Below are 24,506 nucleotides of genomic sequence, written 5' to 3'. Positions count from 1 at the left end.
GAATAGGATAGGGTAGGGAATAGGATAGAAGAGGATGAGGAAATCAGTGTATGAGTGTGAGCTGTTCAATAAATATTATTAGGATATTTGATGAGTATTTTGGGGATAAAGAGTAGATTCATATATACTACTGGATACTAGAATAAACTCCAAGCGAATAAAATATTTACTTTAAAAGCTGATGCTAAAAAAGAACCAGAAGAAGATATAAGTGAATAGTAGATCATATTGGGGCTGGAAGGAACTATTTAAAAAAAAGTTGTTAGATTGGACTACTTAAAAGTTCTGCAAGTCTGTAACCACCATAAACAAAAGTAAAGGGCTTAAAACAAACGGGGATCGTGTTTCCAACATACAGGACAGTCAAAGGATTATGTCTTTAATGTATAACAAAAGAACCCTACAAATAAAAAATGATAGAAAATTGGCAAAAAAAAAAATATAAGGACAGCTTTCAAAAAAAGAAATAGAAATGGCCAAAAATATATATAGGAGAGATTATAAAAAGCATGAGAGATGGGAGAAGTTGGACGGCAATCAGGGAAATGCAGTTAAAGCGACAATGAGTTACCGTTTCCACCTTTCAGGTTGGCAACGGCTGTTTAAGTCTCTGGCCTAGGGTCAGGGCCCGCGTTGGCACAGCTTTAGTGGGATACCTCACGAGTGGGGAAACCCTGGTGGTATAGTGGTTAAGACCTGGGGCTGCTAACCAAAAGGTTGGCAGTTCGAACCCATCAGGCGCTCCTTGGAAACCCTATGGGTCAGTTCTACTCTGTCCTATAAAGTTGCTATGAGTTGAAATCAGCTTGACAGCAATGGGTTTTTGGGTTTTTAATGCTACTCTCCAGAGAATCCCGTTCATTGTGTCAGTGTATTTTGCATAATACTTCCTTCTGAAAACTCCCACTAACGATTTTATGGTAAGCAGGGGTTGCCATCTTTGCTAAACATGGCAGGGAGGTGTGAGCTGAGTTCACAGATGGGGGTGGCCATATGCGGGTGAGAACTATGTAGGGGAGGGAAGCTTGTGTGGGCAAGAGGGCTTCCCAGGAAAGTGGGGCTTCTTGAGCTGAGCTCTCAAAGAATAAAAAAAAAAAATAGGATCTATTCCCTTTTTATATATCCATCATCTTCATTGTTCTGTGTTTCCTTCCATACATTCAGTCTTTCAGGAAACGTCTAAATGACCAGCTTGTTCTGTGCCAACACATTTCTATGTCCTGGGGATGCAGAGGAGCCCTGGTGGCGCAGTGGTTAAGAAGTTCAAATCCACCAGCCACTCCTTGGAAACCCGGTGGGAGAGTTCTACTCTGTTTTACAGGGTCACTATGAGTTTTTTTTATGAGTCGGAATCAACTCCATGGCAGTGGGTTGGGGATGCAGATGTGACCAAGATAGGAAAGGTTCCTGGACCCCTGCAGCCCACCTTCCAGGTGTCCCCAGGTGCACATTACAGAGTTACAGACACAGGCGTGTGCAGACATTTCTCCTGACACGGCCACAAACACGTCCCCGTGTGTCTACATCACCATTGCTTCTCATGGCTGCACAGTTGCCCTGCGCTGACATAACGAACCGTTCCAGCCCTTTTGGACATTCAGGCTATTTGCAGGAATACTTCATGGTCTTTGACACGTGACTCTTCTACTTTCCAGATGGATTGTTCCAGTTTAGGAATCACCAGCAACATGTTAAACATCCAAACCTCACCACCATTGGCTATGTGCTTTTATTTTTGTTCACTTAATAGGTACAAAATTGGGCCTCATTGTTTAAACGTTCATTTGTTTGATCACTGTTAAATTTTAACCTTTACTTCCTCTTAAGCGCATTATCTGTTTAAATCCTTTGTTCTGTTTCTTATTTTCAATCTCAATGTGAAAAACAGACTGGTTAAGAGTTGCACAGCTGGGAAGCTGAGTCGCAGACGGGCGGTGGCCTGGTAATATTCAGAGCATGGTGGGCCACCCACTGTGCCTGGCTTCAACTCAGAAAGCTGCCGTGCACATCATTGGTTCATGTGGAGTTTTCAGAAGTGTGGCATTTGGAGCGAAGGCAGGTACAGGCTTTACATTCAGAATTTCTCCCTGGAAATAAAACCAAACCCAGAAGAGTGCTGGGGAGAGAGGTGGGAGGAGGTGATGGGAAGATTGGGGCCCTGAAGTCAGGCTGATCTGACTTTGAGCCCAGCACTCTCCATAGTTGTGAGAAGATGCCCCGACTTTCTGTTTCCTCATCGAGAAATGAGTGGTCGCACAGCACTGCAGACTGTGAGGATGAGAAGTGATTTCTTCCCAGGGCCTGGCACTCAGCTGATACAGGATCTTTGCCAGCCAAGGATTTCATTTTACCTGATGCCCATAGAAGCGGCAGTCAAGAAATCAGACAACTTACTGGATTGGGAAAATCTACTGCCAAAGACCTCTTTAAAATGTTCAGAGGCAAAGATGTCACTTTAAGGACTGAAGTGCCCCTGACCCAGGCCATGGTGTTTTCAGTCGCATCACATGCATGTGAAAGCTGGATGATGAAAATGGAAGACTGAAGAGTTGACACCTTTGAATTACGGCATTGGTGAAGAATAGTGAATATACCATGGATTGCCAGAAGAATGAACAAATCTGTCTTGGAAGAAGTACAACCAGAATGCTCCTTAGAAGGGAGAATGGCAAAACTTCATGTCATGTACTTTGGATATGTTATCAGGAGGGATCAGTCCCTAGAGAAGGACATCACGTGTGGTAAAGTAGAGGCTCAGCGAAAAAGAAGAAGATCCTCAACGAGATGGACTGGCAGTGGCTGCAACGATGGGCTCAAACATAACAACAATTGCGCGGATGGCACAGGACCGGGCAGTGTTTTGTTCTGTTGTACATGGGGTCACTGTGAGTCAGAACTGACTCAACGGCACTTAACAACAACAGTAACAACCAGCCAGCAGTGAACAGGGGAAGTGGATCCTACCCTTGTGTGAAGACAAGACTAGAACCCTCTCTGCCCAGATTTTAGCCGGCAGATCTTACTCTGCTCCTCTTCCCACTGCAGTGGGAAGATGGGCCTCCAAGCTTCTTCAGACGGTGTCAGGTGGAATTCCCTGGGGAAATTTATCACGTGGAAATAAGGGTAGGGACAGACAGGCTTTCGAAAACGTGGCTCTTTCAGTGACTCAGTCCTTTTTCTAGCAGAAAGGGATGTTTGGATCTCAGCAGCCACATCTGCTTTTGAACTTTGTGCCGTCTGTGCCTCCCTGGCCTCTTCCCACCCCCATCACCCGCCTTTAGTTCAAACAGTGGGAAGACGTGTTTGTTGACCACACTTTTGGGGTGGGAAAGGAATGTAACGTATGCATAGACTGCCCAGAATTTCCTGTTAGACACCCATTCCAAACCGCTGCCGGGACACATTCCAGAGACTGCAGCTTAGTCCCAGAGAGAAGAAATGGTGCATTCATTTAGACGCCTGCCTCTGGAAGGAACTCAGCCCTCCAAAAGAAAAAAAAGAAAGGTGTTTAGCTTTTTCCATAATTATATAGTTGTGAATTCAATTGTATGGTGTCTTGAGGGCTGTATTGAGCTGTGACACTCCCACGTTAGCCTGGGAAATTTCAGATTCCGTTTTGTAGTTTTAACAGCCCTGCCGTCCAGACCGGTGCTTGACACGGCACGTTTTTCATGTCCTACTGTAAATACTTGGATGATACAAATCTGCTGTGGATGACCTTTCTTAGTTCTGTCCTTGTGACAAGAGGGAAGCTGGTTTTTGGTGCTCTGACACTTCAGCAGTAAACTTAGTCTGTGGAACCCGTTCTGTCTTAGAAGTTCAGTTGTGCTATGTCTTTGGTGGCCTGGCCCCTGGCCAGCACGTATGGACAGTGAGAGGCTGGCTTGGCGCAGTGGAAGTCAAAGGCGAGCCTTCTTGTTTTCTACAGCTGCCGATAGGCGGTTTCTTTACTGGGGGGAACTTGAGTGATTACGGCTGGGTGCGTAGCGAGCAGCGGACATTTCCTCCTGTGTTTCAGCTGCTCTGGTCTTCATCCCGAACTACTTACCTGATTGTGTAGAGGTGCCTGTGCGGTGCTAGGGTGCCCGGTCACAGCAGAGGTAGGGAGAAGTGAAAGCTGCGTACACGGGCGGCTGGGTGGGGTGGGTGTGCTCACACAGGTGAACATGGGAGACTCTGAATCGGTGCCGACCCCAAAGTTTTGATCCTGAAAAAACAAAACACAGTTGCTATGGACTCAGCTCCAGCTCACGGCAACGCCACGTGTGTCGGGATGGAACTGTGCTCTGTAGAGTTGTCAATGGCCGATTTCGCGAGAGTAGGTCCCTAGCCTTTCTTCCAAGGCACCTCTGGGTGAGCTAGAACCACCAACCTTTCAGTTAGCAGTGGAAAGGTTAAGAGTTTGTACCACTCAGGGACTCCCAGGCGGGGTTAAGGATGATTCGGAAGCCTCCCCACATCTTGAATCTAAACAGGGTCAGAGTGGAAGGACTGTAAAAGGTCAGCGGTTATGTGGCATTGAAACATTCACACTAATTAAGAAACACTGGCTGTTTGGGGGTCAACATTTCCATTTCTGGGTACAGAAGGGAACCAGTTTGGTCAGGAAGGGTGAGAGGATGGTGAGAAATGCCCCCTCTCAGCCTGTGCGTGTGAACCCGTTGTGGATTCAGGTGGTCCTTCCGTCTGTCGGCGTAAACACGGTTCCCTGGCTCTGTCTGCACGCTCGCCAGACCAGTCCTCCTGTGCCGTCGAAGGACCAGTGGTCAGCCTCGGCGGACGTCCCCCTTGACGTATTCCTATTTTTAATTACAACACTTTCTTCCTAACCAGATTTAACATAAGATTTCCTAGGAAAGGCCTATGCCCTTGGGTATATTTTAAACCTCCCATGTGGAGCTGTTGTGTCTTTCATTTCCATTATCATTATTATTGTTACACACAGAAACCTTCTTTGGATAGAAGGTAAGGTTTTGAAGAGCTGTTTAAGGTTCTAAGTTTAGAATTCGTATAACTGAAAACAAAGTGGGCCTGCCTACGTGTTTTCTCATAAAGCCAGGCTGTTTCTATGAGGATTGTTGTCTGGGTGGAAGCTGACTTCTAATACTCACAGTGAGACACTGCAGTGTACATCGGCCAGTTGTACTTTTGTGCCGTTATATTTTAAGCAGCTGGTAGGTTTTCTCTCTTACACAAACGTACGTGCTTTTTACTGCATCCACACAACATTCCTGTAGGGTAGGTATTACTCCCGTGTTACTGATGAGGCTGAGGTGGGTGAACTTACACTGCCTAACAAGTGGCACAGCTGGGACTTGAACCCATGTCTAACTCCAAAGTCTGTTTTCTTTCCATGTAGCTTATATTTAAAGTCAATTTTTAAGTAAGAAGTTCCATCCTAGGCTCTTCAACACAAAATCGTCTGTCCATATCTCTGATTTGCAGATATCCTGGCAATCTTTGTTGCAGGTATCATTAATTTAAATTTTTGTGATTATAATTTAAAATTTCAATAATCCAATAACTTCAGTATTCATAAGTTAACATTTAAACTCAATTGTCCCAGTTACGAGGTGAAACAGTGAAAGTCATGGTTCACATCTGATCATGTCACTCCCGGTTCTCTTAGGATCGAGTCCAAACTCATCACCATGGTTTCACAAGGCCCTTAATGTCCTCACCAGTCATTGCCCCTATCTTAGACTCCTCCGTCTTGCCACTTCTTTGACTTCTCACATACTTGTGCTCTTTCTCACGTCTAGACCTCTACACATCTATTTCCCCACATCCCTGTTTCCCCGCATTCCCTCACCCAACAGTTTTACCAAACTCTCAGTCAGCTTAGAATATACTTCTCCCAAGAAGCCACCCCACCCCACCGCAATCTAGAGTATGTGTCCTTCTTTGAGCCCCAGCAGTGCCCTGTACTACCCGGTCACAACAAGGCTCATACTGTATAATTGCTTACTCATTTGGCTCCCCCACTAGACATGAGCTTCACGAGGGGAAGGACCGTGCCTGTCTTGTTCATCAACATTTCCACACTGCATAGCATAGGAGCTTACATCTTCAGGGATAATTCTTTCCATTCCAAATAACATAAACCCAATTCATATCAGCTTAAGAGAAAAAGGGAATGTGTTGTCTTACATAACTAAAATTCCAGGGGCGTCTGGTTTTAAGTACAGCTAGAACCAAGTCCTCAAATGACGTCGTAAGAGCTCTGTCCCTCTCAGCTGTATCTCAGCTACTTTTGCCTCGCTTTTGGCTTCATGTTCGTAAAGGTGCTTCTCACACTGTAGCAAGGATGGCCACCAATGACCCTCCCGGGTTAGCAAACCACGCAAAAAGAGAACATCTCTTCCAATAGCTCTATCATAAATCCTGGGGGAGACTCTCATTGGCCCATGTTGGGTCATGTGCCCACCCCTAAACCAATGATGTGGCCCGGTTGGTAGGAGACAGTGATTCCCCGTAGGAAAATGGAGGAATTTTTACCTGAAAGAAGGGTGATGGATTCTGGGCAGGTAAAAAATGTCTGATGTCTTCTACACTCCCCTCCTGACCCTGGTGCTTTGAAGACACTGGTTCTTGATCCTGTGTGTCATGGATTGAATTATGTCCCCCCAAAAATGTGTGTATTGGTTGGGCTGGGCCATGATTCCTAGTATTGTGTGATTTTCCTATTTGTTGTAAATCCTGCCTCTATGATGTTAATGAGGGAGGATGGGCAGCAGTTCTGTTAGTGAGGCAGGACTCAATCTACAAGATTGGATTGTGCCTGGAGACAATCTCTTGAGATAAAAAAGAGAGAAGTGAGCAGAGAGACAGGGGGAGCCCATACCACCAAGAAAGCAGCACCAGAAGCAGAGCGGGTCCTTTGGACCCGGGGTCCCTGTGCCTGAGATGCTCCAGGGAACCATTAAGGACAAGGACCTTCCTCCAGAGCCAACAGAAAGCCTTCCTCTGGAGCCGATGCCCTGACTTTGGACTTTTAGCCTACTGTGAGGAAATAAATTTCTCTGTGTTAAAGCCATCCACTGGTGGCATTTCTCTTACGACAGCACTAGATGACTAAGACACTGTGCCAGCACTTTGACAAGGGAGGTATTTGGAAGGATGGAGGACTCACTTGGTCTCCTAGGAGGGCAACTGCCAGTGTATCCACTCTAAGCTGTCCCATTCCTTGGCCATTCTTTGTGCTGGTAGATGGGAGGTCCCAGGTCTGGGAGGAGAAAGGATAATATAAATGGGTAGGAAGCAGAGTCTTACCTGCTGGGCTGCGGTGACATGAATTCCAGGGGCCTAGACAGAAACATTGGAGTCCCTGGGTGGTGTAAACTGGTAGCGCACTTGACACCTGACTATAAAGTTGGAGGTTCAAGTTCACCTAGAGGCTCCTCAGAAGAAAGGCCTGCTGATCTACTTCCAAGAAATCAGCCACTGAACCCCCTGCGTGGGGCAGGGGTCTCCTCTGACACTCGTGGGTCGCCATGAGTCAGAATCAACTCGACAGCAGCTGGTTAGACAGAAGCGTTAGCTCCTGAGGTATATGCAGGAAAACAGGGCCATGTGCCTGTCCCTGCAGTGGGCACACAGGGTCCGTGGGTGAGCATCTCCAGCTCTTCACAGCCACCCCCAGAAAGTCCGCTCCACCCAAGGATACTCAGAATAATGGAGAGAGAGAAGGCATAGGATCACCCATGTACCCCTGCCAGGGACCTCCATTTACCCACCCTGTGGGTTGTCCTCACTCATGGCCCAACCATCTGTCTGGAGATAAGGACAGGAGCCTAGCTGACCATGGGCATGTCTTTGTGAACGCAGATCCCATCTGGGCTCAGGAAGAGGATGAGGGCAGTCTTTCTGACAGGCCTGTGGTGGGCCAAGCCTGGGGAAATGCAGCGTATAATGGCCCAGTGGAGGAGCCTGTTGGAAAGTGTTGGATCGGCTAGCATCCTCGCGTCATCCTTTTTGATGCCCACCTTAGGGTAAGGAGCCCCTGGGATCAGAGGTAGACTGGGCAGGAGCCACGTTCAAAAGAAGACAGAGCTAAGAGACAGCCCAGGGAGTCGAGTGGATGTTTCCTGCCTCAACTCTAAAGCTTTGTTCTTTTTCAGAAGGGAAAGGGGTACACAGCCCCCAACAGAGCTTATTTGGACACCTGACCCCTCGTTTTTCTTTCTCCATCTCTGCATCCAGTTTTTAGAGAAGTTGAGTATAACCACATCCCCAAATTGTTCTTGTTTTGTTTTCTAAATCACAGTTTACTTAACTAAGGTCTTTTAGAATAAGTTTTGCCTCCGAGTTGTCAGATGCTAGGAAAGAGAAGCGGGTGCACAGAACCCAGCCTTTGGTCCAGGATTTGCCTGGAGACCCTCCACATGCTTACAAAGCAAAAACTTCTAAGAACTGAGTGATGCTAATAAGAATTAGCATTTATGGAGTGCCTACCCTGTGCTCTGCACGGTTCTCAGTACTTTGTGAGTCATAACTCATGTAATTCTCACAGTAAGCGTAGAAGACGGTGTTATGGATTAAATTGTGTCCCCCCAAAATATGTTTTGTAAATCCTAGCCCCCTGCCTGTGGATATAATCCTGTTCAGAAATGGGTTTTCTTCGTTATATCAACGAGATAGTATTAGTATAGGATGTGTCTTAAGTCAATCTCTTTTGAGATATAAAAGAGCAGGTTGAGCAGGAGAGCAAGCACAGGTGGAGGCAGAGAGATGTCAGGCCACCTGAGATCTCCAGGGAGCCAAGAAACAGAAACTGAGAAGGACAAGGACCTTCTTCCAGAGTCCTCAGACTTCTAGCCCCCTAAACTGTGAGAAGATAAATTTGTTTGTTAAAGCCACCCACTTGTGGCACTTCTGTTATAGCAGCACTAGGTAACTAAGACAGATGGGTGCCCTATTGTTAACCATTTACAGATAAGGAAACTGAGGCACAAAGAAGTCAAGTAACTTACCCAGGTCCTGTGATTATTGCTGGTCAAGCCAGCATCCACACCTAGGCAAGCTGGCTTCAGAGCCTGCACTCATAACCACCACACCAGGCTACTTACGTGGTGGCCGTTCCCTACAGAGGAGCATCGAGAATTAATTGTTAGATGCAGACTGGCAGCAGGGAGGCACATCAAGGGGCAGGGAGTCGCTGAGGACAGATTTAAGAGCTGTTTAGGGTGTCAGAACCGATAACTTAATGAATTGGGTATAAGAAGCGTAGGCGATCCAAAGTCTGGGCGAAGCGGGGGAGAGATGGGCCCCGTTTGAACATGCAGAGCCTGAGTGCCTGTAGGTGTCCAGAAGGGATGTCCAGCAGACAGATGGCTAAACTGGCCTGGAAGTAAGGAGAGAGGTGTGGACTGAAGGCATAGCTCAGTAATTTTTTTCCCCGTTGTGTGGACTCAGCTCTGATCACGGCGACCCCGTGCACGTCAGAGTAGGACTGTGCGCTCTGATCACGGCGACCCCGTGCACGTCAGAGTAGGACTGTGCACTCTGATCACGGCGACGCCGTGCACGTCAGAGTAGGACTGTGCGCTCTGATCACGGCAACCCCGTGCACGTCAGAGTAGGACTGTGCGCTCTGATCACGGCGACCCCGTGCACGTCAGAGTAGGACTGTGCGCTCTGATCACGGCGACCCCGTGCACGTCAGAGTAGGACTGTGCGCTCTGATCACGGCGACGCCGTGCACGTCAGAGTAGGACTGTGCGCTCTGATCACGGCGACCCGTGCTCGTCAGAGTAGGACTGTGCGCTCTGATCACGGCGACCCCGTGCACGTCAGAGTAGGACTGTGCACTCTGATCACGGCGACGCCGTGCACGTCAGAGTAGGACTGTGCGCTCTGATCACGGCGACGCCGTGCACGTCAGAGTAGGACTGTGCGCTCTGATCACGGCGACCCGTGCACGTCAGAGTAGGACTGTGCGCTCTGATCACGGCGACGCCGTGCACGTCAGAGTAGGACTGTGCGCTCTGATCACGGCGACGCCGTGCACGTCAGAGTAGGACTGTGCGCTCTGATCACGGCGACCCGTGCACGTCAGAGTAGGACTGTGCGCTCTGATCACGGTGACCCCGTGCACGTCAGAGTAGGACTGTGCGCTCTGATCACGGCGACCCGTGCACGTCAGAGTAGGACTGTGCGCTCTGATCACGGCGACGCCGTGCACGTCAGAGTAGGACTGTGCGCTCTGATCACGGCGACGCCGTGCACGTCAGAGTAGGACTGTGCGCTCTGATCACGGCGACCCGTGCACGTCAGAGTAGGACTGTGCGCTCTGATCACGGCGACGCCGTGCACGTCAGAGTAGGACTGTGCGCTCTGATCACGGCGACCCGTGCACGTCAGAGTAGGACTGTGCGCTCTGATCACGGCGACCCCGTGCACGTCAGAGTAGGACTGTGCGCTCTGATCACTGCGACCCGTGCATGTCAGAGTAGGACTGTGCGCTCTGATCACGGCGACCCGTGCACGTCAGGGTAGAACTGTCGGCTCTGATCACTGCGACCCGTGCACGTCAGAGTAGGACTGTGCGCTCTGATCACGGCGACCCGTGCACGTCAGGGTAGAACTGTCGGCTCTGATCACTGCGACCCGTGCACGTCAGAGTAGAACTGTCGGCTCTGATCACGGCAACCCCGTGCACGTCAGAGTAGGACTGTGCGCTCTGATCACGGCGACCCGTGCACGTCAGGGTAGAACTGTCGGCTCTGATCACTGCGACCCGTGCACGTCAGAGTAGAACTGTCGGCTCTGATCACGGCAACCCCGTGCACGTCAGAGTAGGACTGTGCGCTCTGATCACGGCGACCCCGTGCACGTCAGAGTAGAACTGTCGGCTCTGATCATGGCGACCCCGTGCACGTCAGAGTAAACTGTGCGCCGCAGGATTTTCAGTGGCTGATTTTCCCGGTGTGGGTTGCCAGGCCTTTCTACTGAGGCACGTCTGGATGAGCACAGTCCCCCAGCCTTTCAGTTAGCAGCCAAGCACATGAACCCTTTGCACATAGGGACTCTGCACAGTCATGCACATGTTCATTTGGGGGTTCAATGGTGAGGAATAAATCTCCTCCGTTGCAGTGGTCGGTGGCGCTTCCTGGGACAGGTGGGCTTTGAGTCAATCTCTAAGAAAGGAGGTTTCTGAGAAGTAAGGAGGGGAGGAGTGGGAGGTGGAGTGTCAGGGTGACAAGGAGTCCACCATGGGAAGGGGAGGTGGGCAGTGCTCGGTGGGGAGACAGCAGGAAGGTAACAGGAAAGAGCAACAGAAAACTTGGAATGGTTTTTGATAACTTTTCTTCCTAAATCTGATTTAAAAACAAATGAAAATCTTTACAGAATGTTTTATGCTGATGTTCAAAGTTGCTACTCCAGAGGAATTTCTGAGAGTCAGTGTACCGGGAAGATGTGTGCATTAACCTTCCTTTAATATCCTGCTACTACAGTTCTGGTAAAGACTGTGTTCCGGGACACCTGGGCCACCAGGGAGCCTCTCAGATGTGTTTGGGTGCCATGCTTTCTGCGGAAACGAGGAGCCCTGGTGGCGCAGTGGTTAAGCTCTTGGCTGCTAGACAAAAGGTTGGCGGTTCAAACCCACCCTGCTCCTGTAAAGATTCCAGCCTAGGAAACCCTGTGGGGCTGTTCTGCTGTGTCACATGGGGTCTCTATAAATCGAAAATCACTCGACAGCAGCCAGCAACAACTACCCGTGGACATGGGCACAGGGGCAGCAAGTGAAGGTGCCGAAGGGCAGAGTCTTGGTTCGCGAGAGAGAATCGTGGGCAAGTGGCTGGCAGAGGAGAAAGCCAGTGCGTGCCCGCCTCTGGGAGCAGGTTCCTGGAGAAGAAGCACTTTTTTGGGTGCTGCCTTTTCACATGGTTCTCCTCTTGTTTTGAGGTTGGTGGGGATGCTCCGTCTTGGCCAGGAGTAGGTGTGGGCCATGGCAGTGGTGACATGACCTCCTGCAGTGCTTACAACACGGCTCTGACACGGCTCTGCCTGGTTGGCTTCACAAGCCTGGAGCAGAGAAGCACCGGAATAAGTCTGAAGGTTTAGGCCTTAAAGGACGATGCTGGTTTCTCCCTGACCCTATGATCCTGAGCTTCACAGAGCTTCTAAAGGGAAGTTTACCAGAATTTTTGCTTTTTCCCATTGTTGTATATAATTAACACAAAGCAATCGGAAAACATGGAAGGAAGAAATGTAAACACTCATAGTCTGATAACACATTGTTGACGTTTCGACATATTTCTTGTCAACGTTCTCGTAATTTTTTTCGTTTGTCTCACATGATCGTGGTCAAATCAGATCTATAATTTCATAGCTAGCCTTTCTGATCTAATGTTGTAAACATGTGTCCATTAAACTATGGGTTTTAATTTCATGCATCACCAAAACCTTTTTACCAGGCAGTTCATGAGCGAATCAAGGGCCTCCTGCGTCGTAGCTGGGGGGAGAGGCAGCAGCTGTAGGTGGAGGACGGGGCGGGGGGAGGTGGTCGTCAGCCCAGAGAGACCCACAGCTTGGCCCTGAGTGTAGGTGAAGCTAATGCTGGTCCTGAGACAGACCTTCCGGTTCCCCAGCTAGCCTAATTCTGAGAAGGCCAGACCAATCCAAGGGCAATTAGAAAGTTTAACCAACCAGTTACCTTCGAGTCGATTCCGATTTGTAGCAACCCCACGTGCGTCATAATAGAACTGTGCTCCAAACGGTTCTCGATGGCTGATATTTTGGAAGTAGATGGCCAGCCCTTTCTTCTGAGGCACCTCTGGGCAAACTCAAACTTGTGGCCTTTCAGTTAGCAGCTGTGCGCTTAACCATCTGGCCAGCCGGGGCCTTCGATTAGAGCCCTTGAGCCTCGGGAACTTCCTGCAGCCCTGGACCTGACTTAGTTAGCAAGGAGAGGCCTGGCTCTTCCCCAGCTGTGGACCTGAGACCTCCTCAGACAAAGGAACCCTGTGTGGGCTGCCGTTTCCTCACTGGGGGGCCCTGGCCTCCGCGGTGACTCAGGCTAACTTAGCGACTCCTGCAGCTCTATCTGTGGCTCCCACGTAATAAGTAATCATATGGTGGAAATTATAAGTAGCTCACTAGCTCCAGTTTTAGGATTTTTCTCTTCAATTTGTTGGTTATTTAGCTAACTGGTTAGTAGGTGGTTGGATGGGTGGTTGGGTGGGCAGTTAGGTGGGTGGGCGGTTAGGTGGGTGGGCAGTTGGGTTGGTGGGTGGTTAGATAGGTGGTTGGGTGGTCGGTTAAGTGGATGGGTCGCTAAGTGGGTGGGTGGTTGTGTGGGCAGTTAGGTGGGTGGGCAGTTGGGTGGGTGGGTGGTTGGGTGGGCGGTTAGGTGGATGAGTGAGTGGTTGGGTGGGCGGTTAGGTGGGTGAGTGGGTGGGTAGGCAGGTGGGCGGGTGAATATTTGTGTTGTCTGAGGGTGAAAACAGGATATGGGAAGGTGCTTTCTGCACAGCTGTTTATTGCCCAGTCTCACTGCTCAGTCTCAGAGACACTAAACAGCTTGTTTACTTGCAGAGAAATGTGTTATCAGCTGGGGGAGAGGCAGCTTTGTTCTTCCCCTGACTAAAATATTTGAGTAAGGCACAAAAATGAACACACCCAGAGTGGCAGTGAAACCGTCTAGCCAGTCATTTGCATTAAATACGGGTTTATTGCAGTGCTTTTCTCTCCATTTGGCATGCTCCCTCCTTCTTAATCTGACCCAAAGTTGCAAGATTGTCCTCAGCACAGTGCATGGGGAAAGCACGCACCTTGGAAACAGGCCCACTCGGTTCGAATCCTGGCAGAGGCAAAGGCTGGGTGCATGCATGTTCTCAGCAGTGTGATGGGACAGAAAGCAGCACCTGTGTCCTTGAGTAGCTGTGGGAATTGTGTGAGATGAGGTTTGTAAAGTACTGGGGCATAGAGGGCTGGCTCTCGGTAGACACTGGTCATTATAACTTCCCACCACTGCCATTTGGAAGGCCTCTGTCCCTGTGGCCTGGCCTGGCCTGGCGTGCAGAGCCGGAAATGAGAAGACTAGCACCCTGTGACATGTACCCAGGGATCCCAGGAAAGATAGAAACACCCTGCTTTTCCAGGGATTGGTGGTTCTGAAGTACATCGTTAGTGATAAAGATCTGAAATCCACACTTGCCGGGCCATTTGCCCAAGCCCAGCCTAGAGACCGCCCAGGCCTGCAGAGTTGCTGGCAGAACAGTTTTTCAGTCCTTTTTCAGAATTGTTGTCTGAGCACACTCAGTTGGCAGCTGGCGGAAGAGTGCCCTAGGACTCTCAGCAGAGGTTTGTGAGCTCTTGAGAGGGGAGGTGCTATACAAATAACTCGTGATTGCCAGAAAAAGGAATTGTGCCAGAATTGCTCTTCGGGAGAGAGGAGCCCTGACAGTTGTCCTGCATGGGATGCTGACTTTCCCATTAGCCCTGAGCATGGTCCCTGTGGAGCCCTGGTGGCTCACTGGTTAAGAACTCGGCTGCTAACCAAAAGGTTGGCAGTTCAAATCCACCAGCTGGCTCCTTAGAAACCATATGAGTCAGTTCTGCTGTGTCCTATAGGGTCGTTCCTTTGCCTGTGGCCTCCACTCAGAGCGCTGCTGACCCACCCAGGCGTGGTATGTGGTGGGACAGCCCTGGCTTCCTTCCCAGGCAAACTGTCTGCCTTTCAGTTGTCAGTTTCCTCTGCTGAGATGTGTTTCTCATCTATACCAATTGTTGCATTTTACATCTGACCATGGCAGCTAGTCCTGAGCCCTGGATACACAGAAAAGATCCGTCACTCCTCTGGGGCCTTGGTCCAGGACGGGCTGGGGGCAAGCGCAGGGCACAGTGCTGCCCTGTGTCCCATGAAGGTGGCTGCTCGGAAGGAATGCAGGGTCTTGGCCACGTCTCCTGCTGTTGATGTTTTAAGTGTGATGGAAGCCTTCAGCCCTGAGCTCTGTGGACACAGACCCTATCTGTTTCTAGACAGATGGCAGAGTTTAATAAAGGGGTTCCTTTGTGCCCTTACAGATCTTATTTCTTGACCCGTGGACTTAGTTATTTCCATGGTGAGCAGGAAGTGTCCAAGAACCTCGGTTCAGAGTGGCTCTTTCTTGGTATCGTTGGTGGAGAGATGTGTCCCAGGGAATGTCAAGTCTGACTTATGCCTGAAAGGACGTTTGTTTTGAAGTAGTGCTTAGGGAGAGGTGGGAAGACTTGGTCTGCTGAGTCGAGGAATGCAGATGGCAACTGACCCTGAGGATGGGTTGTTTAATGAGCAGGCAGCCCCCACTGGGCTGAGGTCAGAGGAATTCCGTCCGGCCAGTGAACTGGATCCATCGACCAGCTGGCCCTCCAGGACTCCCATGTTGAATAATGACCCTTTAGAGTAACTTCCTGGGACCCCACCTCTCTTATCCTGGCAGGGCCTCTGGGATCAGGGCTGTGGGGGCAGCTGGACGCTCTGGTTTTCACCGTGCATTGCCGCTGCGGTTGACCAGTCTGCTCTGTTTCTTCTTCCAGCATCCCAGTGCAACGTCAGCTTAAAGAAGCAGAGAAGTCGTAGCATCCTCAGCTCCTTCTTCTGCTGCTTCCGTGATTATAATGTGGAGGCCCCACCAGCCAGCAGCCCCGGTGTGCTTCCGCCACTGGTGGAGGAGAACGGAGGGCTTCAGAAGGTCAGTGCTGATGAGAACGGTGGGCACAGCGAAGGGTCAGTAGCAGTAGATCAATCCCGTCCTTGACTAACACCCATAATGAGAGTCTTTCACGGTATGCCCAGCCATTTACTTAAAGATTTGAAATTACCAAAAACATAGGATATTTTTTGAGAAAGAATGTCCCGATCATTTCTATTTAGGAGTAAAACAGTATGTTTGATGGGAGTTATAAAAGTCACTTTACATTTTTATAACATCTTCTCTTAGGAAGCCAAATGCATGAAAGAGAGTTAAAGAACCAGTAGCAGACCTTAAAAATGTAAATACACTTACTTGTTGACACAAGCAATTCACCTGTAGACAGTTACGGTTGTGTCCATTTAACTGTAAGTACCATCCACCACCATCCAGCATAGATTATAATATTGCAAGAAACTTGATGTTCAATAACAGGCAATTGGTTAAAAGAATTCTGTAGAATAGCCATACAGACAGTATGCAGCCCTTAAAAGTGACACCCCATAAGTGTTTATGTCACAGGGAAATATTCATAACATGTCGTTCAGTTTTTTTTAAAAAAGCAGTCTGAAATGCAGTAGGTGGTTATATCTCTAGGTATGTATATAGTCACACACGCACACAGGCATTTATAGGAAAAAGGCTGGATGGACGTATGCCAAAATATAGAGAGATCTCTCAGAGTAAGGACGTTCCATACAAGTTTTTCTCCTCTGTCTGTGTGTGCGTGTGTGTTTTTCCCAATTTTAATAAAATAAGCTTAAATTAGTTTTGTGACTAGAAAATGAACAAAGTTATTTTAAAAGCACACATGGCTATAAGGGGGGATTCTGGGGAGGTGACGCCTTGAGCACATGGCCCTGACTGTTGAAGTTCCTTTTCTGGATAAGCCTAGGTAGACCTGCTGGTGCAGCCTGGAGAGTGCATTAAGGCCTCCTGTTCTCCAGGGGAGAAAGCAGGGTCAGGACTCATTCTCTCTGATACCAGAGGGAAGCAGGGGACCATCAGCAGAAGAAAATGCTATCTCCCCTGGAGCCCTGAAAACAAAGGCTTGAAATGCGTGGTCTCACAAGGTGAACCAGCCAGCTGAAGCCTCTGGATGCTTTTGGAGAGGGCCTGTGCTGCACACTTGATGTATATGGTCCCAGGAGAGTCTGCCCGATCCTGCTGGCCCAGAAGAACCTGGAGGGGCTGCACTGGTGAGCTGAATTACCATCAGTTCTTGTGGCTCATTACTGTCCCCTGGAGAAGCCTCGTAGTACAGAGGCTTTTTTGAGCCCTTTATGGTTTGTCAATTTAGGCCCTGCTGGCCGTAAAAACAGCACTCCTTGCTGTGCTCCCTGGTTTGCCACTGCCTGGAGATCCTGACGGACTGAACCATACGGATGCCCTTCTGCCAACAAAGACAAACGGAGACTCAGTAGCCAAGAAGTCCCAAGTTGAAAACTAGACCGTGAGACTCCTACCAGAGTAAGACTAAGGAGAGAGATAGAAGAGAGCTTTGACAGACAACTCAGGAGATGATATTCAGGAAATAAATTTAGAGCACAAAAGTAACTTTTGGAACTTAAAAAAAAAAAAAAAAAGATTTCCAGTTGTAAACATTCAGTAAACTGAGGAAAAGGCGAATGAGAATGGTCAACTGCTGAGAACTGAATTAATGTTCTGGAAAAGGAAGGGAAAGAAATATCTTACAAACAGCCCAGAAACACAGAGACGGTAATTGTGGGGGGGGGGGGTGCATAGAGAAGGGCTAACCTGCGAATAATAGGAGTTCCAGAAGGAGAAAAAGTAATAGAAGGAAATTTCCCTGAAATAAAGAAGAGTTTAATCTATGGATTAGGAGAGATTGCCAAATCTACAGCAGGATAGCAGGGAGGGGCGCGTGGGAGCACAAGCCCAGATTTGTGCTGTCGAAAGTCTGAAATTTAAGGGTAAAGAAAAGATTTTACAAGCTGCTGGAGCAAATTTAAAAATAAAAGATTTGTACTAGTATCAGACTTCCCATTAGCAACAATGAAACCCAGAAGGCTAAGAAAAAATATTTCTAGGCTATTGAGAGAAAAGAATTATAAACCAAAAATTATACATGACCAAAATGTTTATTTTCTAAGACACAAAAAGGACACTTTCAGACACGTAATGATTCTGAGAGGAGGCAAAAAAAAAAAAAAAAAGAAAAATCCATCTGGGTGAGATTAATATTCAGTTATGATATAATTGTAGAAAATAGAGGGATAAATGTGACCATTAGGAAGAGAACTGTAAAAAGGAGCTGATTTGGAAAGGTGATCCTCATAATTCATAGAGGGAGAAAGGGGACGTAAATAGCAATGAGAACTAGTCATCAAAATTAAGGAAAAAATAAATCACAAGGACAATGTAAGGAGTAGGCCTAAAATCAAGTTTAATGAACTGAATTCCTCCTCAAAGACTGACACCATCAGGTTGGCTTGACAAATTCAGCTGTGTGCTATTTCCAAGAACATATCTACATCAGGTAGGAGTGATTTGAGCATCAAGTAAAAGAAAACTAACATAATGGCTTAAACAAATAGAGGATTGTTTTTCTCACATAAAAAGCTTGAGTCATGCAGTTGCTGGGGTTGGTTAAATGCCTAATGATGCCATCAAAAAGAAAAAAAGACCCCAAACCCATTGCCATTGAGTCAATTCCAACTCATGGTGACCCTGTAGGACAGAGTGGAACTGCCCCATAGGGCTTCCAAGGATCAGCTGGTGAATTTGAACTGCCAGCCTTTTGGTTAGTAGCCAAGCTCTTAATCACTGCGCCAGCAGGGCTCCCATGATGCCATCAAGGATCCTTATATTCTTTCTATCCTTCTGTCTTTCTGCTCCTGCTGGAGCAGACTTATCCCAAGGTTTCAAGTCTCAGACATCATATCCACATATAAGGGAAGAAGAAAAAGAGTGGCACCAGCCATGTCTGCCTCTTAATGGAGAGGAAAGGCTTTCACAGAAAACTGCAGGAGACTTCTGTTTACATCTTCTTCTCGTTAGGTGCCGTCGAGTCATGGTAGCTCATGGTAGCGACCCCATGTACAACAGAACGAAACAGTGCCTGGTCCTGCACCATCCTCACAACTGTTAACTATGTCTTATTAGCCAGAACTTTATCACACAGCTATTCTCTAGCAGCAAGGGAGTCTGGAAAGGGGAAGAAGTTAGCCAGATACATTTCTGCCCTGAACAAAATTGGAGTTCTTTTAGCAAAAAAGAAAAGAATGACTATAAAGTAGATGTACTAGTTTGTATAGGTTTGGTTATGCTGTACTAAAAACCCCAAAACCTCACAGGCTTAAAACAAAAATTTATTTTTCACGCGTGCTACGTGTTTATGCGTTGGACATGTTATTAGGAGGGACCAGACCCTAGAGAAGGACATCATCCTTGGTAAAGCAGAGGGTCGTCCAGAAAGAGGAAGACCCTCAACAAGATGGATTGACACAATGACTGCAACAGTGGGTTCAAACATAAGAACAATTGTGAGAATGGCACAGGACTGGGCAGTGTTTTGTTCTGTTGTACGTAGGGGTCACTGTGAGTCAGAAGCGACTGTACAGCACCCAACAACAACAACAACAGCAGGGCTTCTGTTCTGTGGCACTGTCCTATATAAATATAATGCGTATGCAGTTTAGAATTTTCTAGTAGCCACGTTTAACAAAAAACAAAAAGAAGCAGATGAAATTAATTTAATAATGTGTTTTATATAAGCCAATATATCCAGAATACTGTCATTTCAGTATATAATCAATAGAAAAAAATTACTGATGAGATAGTTCACGTTCATTTTATCGTACCAGCTCTTCAAACTCGTGTACACGTTTCACAGATGCCAAAAACCAAACCCATTGCTGTTGTGTAGATTCTGACTCACGGAAACCTTACACATAAACCCCAAAACCCATTGCCATCGAGCCGCTTCCAACGCATAGCGACCCTAGAGGACAGAGTACAACTGCCCCATAGTGTTTCCAAGGAGCATCTGGTGGGTTTGAACTGCCGGCCTTTTGGTCAGCAGCTGAACGCTCAGACACCCCGTCACATTTCATGTCATTAGCTACATGTGGCTAGTGGCTACTGCACTGGACAGCATAACCATTGCTGTCAAGTTGATTCCAACTCACAGCGACCCTATAGAACAGAGTAGAGCTGCCGCATAGGGTTTCCAAGGATGTAATCTTTAGGGAAGCAGACTGCCACGTCTTTCTCTCGCCAGGCGGCTGATGGGTTCAAATCGCCAACCTTTTGGTTAGCTGCCGAGTGCTTAACCACTGCGCCACCAGGGCTCCTTTGGACAGCATAGCTGTATGCTATCCTCATTTGTGAACCTAGACTGAGAAGGCCTTGTCTCTTTGCTTCCCTGGTTTGTCACAGCAGGAAGAAGGAAATGTGGAGAGTCACTTGTTGGCTCGTGAAGTTTTCACCTGGAAATAACATACCTCATTTCAATTTACATACTCTTGGCCGGAGCAAGCCACAAAGCCACATCTAACTTCAAGGGATGTGAAAGTGTAGTCCTACCATATGCCCAGAAGGAAAATGGGAATTATTTGGTGAACAGTGGTAGTGACTATCACAGTAGGTAACCGATACTTCCTGCAAGGCAGATCAAAGAAAAGGAAAGCAAGAGTGGCAATATTAATATCAGACAAACTGGAATTCAAGGCCAAGAGCATTTAATAGGATAAAGAGGGACATTCTGTAATGTTAAAAGGTATTATAATACATGAAGATGCATGACAGCCATAAACCTTTAAATACCAATCAACAAGATAACCAAATACATAGAAGAAAACTGAGACATATGACAACAAGCTATTTTCCAAAAGGAAACAGCAAACAGCATAAAAAATTATGGTTGGGTAGGTTCTGGCTGATGTAGTAAGACAAGAAAGCGAAATCATTGATACAAGTATGGGAAAGGCAAAATATTAGTCTTTTTTGCAGATGGCATGATTGTGTACGTAAGAAATCCAAAAGACTACAAAAAACAGTATTAGACTCATAAAGAAATTTTTATATGATGACTTGTTTATGGAGGAATGTGATGTTTCTGGACGGGAAGACTTAAAAGTTCGTGTGGAAGAAAAATGTCTTAAGAATTTGGCGGGGGGAGTAATGGAAGAGGACTGGTCTTAATAGACATTAAGCCTTACTCTACATTGATCAAATGACATATTGCATTGGGCAAATCTGCTGCAAAGGACTTCTTTAAAGTGTCACAAAGATGTCACTTTGAGGACTAAGGTGCTTCTGACCCAAGCAATGATATTTTCAGTCACCTCACATGCATGCAAATGCTGGACAGTGAATAAGGAAGACCAAAGATGAACTGATGCCTGTGAATTATGGTGTTGGTGAAGAATATACCATGGACGGCCAGAAGAACGAACAAGTCTGTCTTGGAAGAAGTACAGGCAGGATGCTCCTTGGACGTGAGGATGGTGAGACTTCGTCTTACACACTTTGGACATGTTATCAGGAGGAACCGGTTCCTGGAGAAGGACATCACGCTTGATAAGACAGAGGGTCAGCAAAAAAGAGGAAGACCCTCAACAAGCTGCATTGACACAGCGGCTGCAATGACGGGCTGAAATATAGCAACGATTATGAGGATGGCGCAGGACCAGGCAGTATTTCCTTCTGTCATACATAGGGTCACTATGAGTCAGAAGCAACTCAGTGGCACCTAACAAACAACAACTACGTTGATGTACACAGATACTTGGGTGGAAATATGTATGATGAGATTCCACTGGAACCCCTGTCCCATCCACATATTTGCTGCTGGTGAAGAGAATGTAGTACGTCGCTGCTGTCATAGAAGACATACTCAAAAGATAGCATCTGACTAGATGAAACGTGGGCTTTTACCAGAGCTGAGGAGTTGGTGCTGTGTCGCTGGAAGGGCCTCTGGAGTGCCCAGCTGTTCACACAGGGACTGACGGCCTGTAAAGGAGTCCCTCTGGCTTGCCTGAGCTCACCTGGCTCTCGTGTTCATTCCTGGACTTGCTTAGATTAATGTTTGTCAAAACGGCCTTTTAAAGAATTAGGTTGACTCTGCACCAGCTTCATTAACTCTGCAGTGGAGGGATACATCATTTGCATGACACTTGGACTATTCCATCTGTGAGACCAGACCCCAGAGAAACAGTGCAGGTCCGGGAGGCACAGCCGGTTCCCAGAGGAGGAGCCTCTGTCCTCCTCACTCCCCTTGGTCAGGGCACACAGGGCATGGAGCCCAGGCCCATTAGATACGGAAGCAGATCCTAGGCCTGCCTCTACTGCTGACTCTCGGGTGCCCCTGCCATTCTGGACTCAGCCTGCCAGAGGAAGAGGGAAAGGTTGGACACAATGGGACAGATGGCCTCTAGGCTTCCACTCACCCTGCGCATTTACTTTGCTCTCAAGAAATGAAGATTTAGAGCACTCCAGTTTCAAGCTGTGTCTGCAGCAGTGGCCTGGGGTAGCAAACCTTGTTTACCACTGTCCCTGCCGTGCCTGGACCTGCAGGCCAGGTGCCCAAAATGAAAGTGTCTGCAGCTAGGAGGTGCCAGCTCCCAAAAGACCCCACTGGCAGAGGCCCTGGAGGCTTCTAAAGGGATGAACAGAGTAAAAGAGATTGCCGGACACACACACATACAGGCATACCCCATGTGTACACACATATGCGTAAGCCTTCAGGGTCATTTTCAAGCCCTCTTTTTTTTTTTTTTTTTTATATCTACCCAGATCAGTACCTTGCCTTGCTCTCATCGGCTTTGTCCGCCCTTTCAGGTGTGTTGTGTCTCTCCCATCACCGATATGTTCATCTCAACAAAAACGTGGTTCTGAAACGGCGCCTGTGTTTGAGGACTATTTGTGACCTCCCACTAGACCAGTGACATCTTTGCTTTTGATGTCACTGCTCCAGTGGAAGGCCACAAACAGTCCCTAAACACAGCAAAGCAAAGATGTCATTTTGAGGACTAAGATATGTGCCTGACCCAAGCCATGATATTTTCAGTCACCTCGTATGCATGCGAAAGCTGGACAACGAATAAGGAAGACCAAAAAGAATTGATGCCTTTGAATTATGGTATTGGCAAAGAACATGGAATATACCGTGGACTGCCAGAAGAACAAGCAAATCTGTCCTGGAAGAAGTACAGCCAGGATGCTCCTTAGAAGGGAGGGTGGCGAGACTTTTTCTCACGTAGTTTGGGCATGTTATCAGGAAGGACCAGTCCCTGGAGGAGGACATCATGCTTGGTAAAGAAGAGAAACAGTGAGAAAGAGGGAGACCCTCAGCGAAGTGGATTGACACAGTGGCTGCAACAACAGGGTCAAGCATCACAAGGATTGTGAGGACGGCTCAGGACCCAGTAGTGTTTCATTCTGTTGTACATAGGGTTGCTATGAATTGGAACTGACTCAACGGCACCTAAGGACAACTGGCTGGGGGAGGGGTCTTCTGGCATCTGGTGGGTAGAGGCCGGGGACACTGGTAAACATCCTACAGGACAGCACCCCACAACAAAGAACTACCCAGTCCAAAATGTCAGTAGAACTGAGGTTGCTAGACCCTACTCAGGGGTGACCCAGTGGATTTGTGAGCTTCTGGTTAAAATCTCACCCACCCAGAGTAGTGATCCGCTCTTGGGTCCAAGTGTTGAGAATACTATTTAAGAGCTTCCAAAATTAACTTCTCTGCACAAGCTTTGGAAAACTAGAATTTTGATTGTAGCGTGTTAGAGAGCAGCACTGCTCTGCCTTGAGCAACAGCCTTGAGGCAAGCCCTACGTCTCCCCAAAAAGGAGAGGAGGTGACTGGGGACTGGAGATAATCAAGAAGTTGCTCAATGGTTCTCAGAGTCAGAGCAGAGCCAGGGAAGGTGCCAGCCATCTGCCATCACCTACAGATTTTGCCTCTTCACAATAGAAACCTATTACCAGGGACCCTGTGGTGGATTGAATTGTGTCCCCCAAGAATGTGTGTCAACTTGGCCAGTCCATGATTCCCAGTATTGTGTGATTGTCCACCATTTTGTCATCTGATATGATTTTCCTATGTGTTGTAAATCCTACCTCTATGAAGTTAATGAGGCAGGATTAGAGGCAGTTATGTTAATGAGGCAGGACTCTATCTATAAGATTAAGTCTTAAATCAATCTCTCTTGAGATATAAAAGAGAGAAGCCAGCACAGAGATGAGGGGGCCTCATACGACCAAGAAACAAGAGCCAGGAGATTAGCTTGTCCTTTGCACCCAGGTCCCTGTGCTGAGAAGCTCCTTGACCAGGGAAGATTGATGACAAGGACCTTCCTCCAGAGCGGACAGAGAAAGCCTTCCCCTGGAGCTGGCACCTTGAATTCAGACTTCTAGCCCCCTAGGCTGTGAGAGAATAAATTTCTCTTTGTTAAAGCCATCCACTTGTGGTATTTCTGTTATAGCAGCACTAGGTGACTAAGGCAGACCCCTTCAGTAAAGAGGGACATACATTTTTACAAACCTTCCACGTGGGAGGCCATGGACCAGTGCATCCTCTCATCCGGGACACTAGTCCTGCTGTCCATTGCACCCATACCGCCACCTGAAAAGGAAGAAAAAAAACAGGAAGTGGAAACGCTCAGTGGAAATACATTTGTGCTGTTATTAGAGTTTACTAATGATGGTAACATGACGTGTGCTCATTAAGTTTGATACGTTGGCGTTCCAGGGCTGAGGAACAGCTAAGGCCCTCAGGTCCCTACAAATAAAGGTTCTGTTCCCCTTGAAGGAGGAAGCTGCTCTCTCGTCTGTGGCCTGGGAGGGGACTTGTTGT

General features: G+C 47.7%; 1 protein-coding gene across 5 annotated transcripts in view; it reads left to right on the top strand.

Annotated features, from left to right (window-relative positions):
- Positions 1–24,506, top strand: part of CTDSPL (CTD small phosphatase like) — a 141,644-nt gene that overhangs the window by 80,861 nt on the left and 36,277 nt on the right. For all 5 annotated transcript variants that reach the window (XR_007515714.1, XM_049871103.1, XM_049871106.1 and 2 more), the window contains exon 2: positions 15,523–15,677. Coding sequence is in view for 4 of the 5 variants with exons in the window: in XM_049871103.1 (XP_049727060.1) it covers positions 15,523–15,677 (155 nt within the window). In the remaining variant the exon portion in view is untranslated. The remainder of the gene's footprint in view (positions 1–15,522; positions 15,678–24,506) is intronic.

This window comes from Elephas maximus, chromosome 27, assembly GCF_024166365.1.
Source record: "Elephas maximus indicus isolate mEleMax1 chromosome 27, mEleMax1 primary haplotype, whole genome shotgun sequence".
NCBI lineage: Eukaryota > Metazoa > Chordata > Mammalia > Proboscidea > Elephantidae > Elephas > Elephas maximus.
The sequence above is the reverse complement of the archived record's forward strand: the minus strand, read 5'-3'. Positions and strand labels throughout refer to the sequence as shown.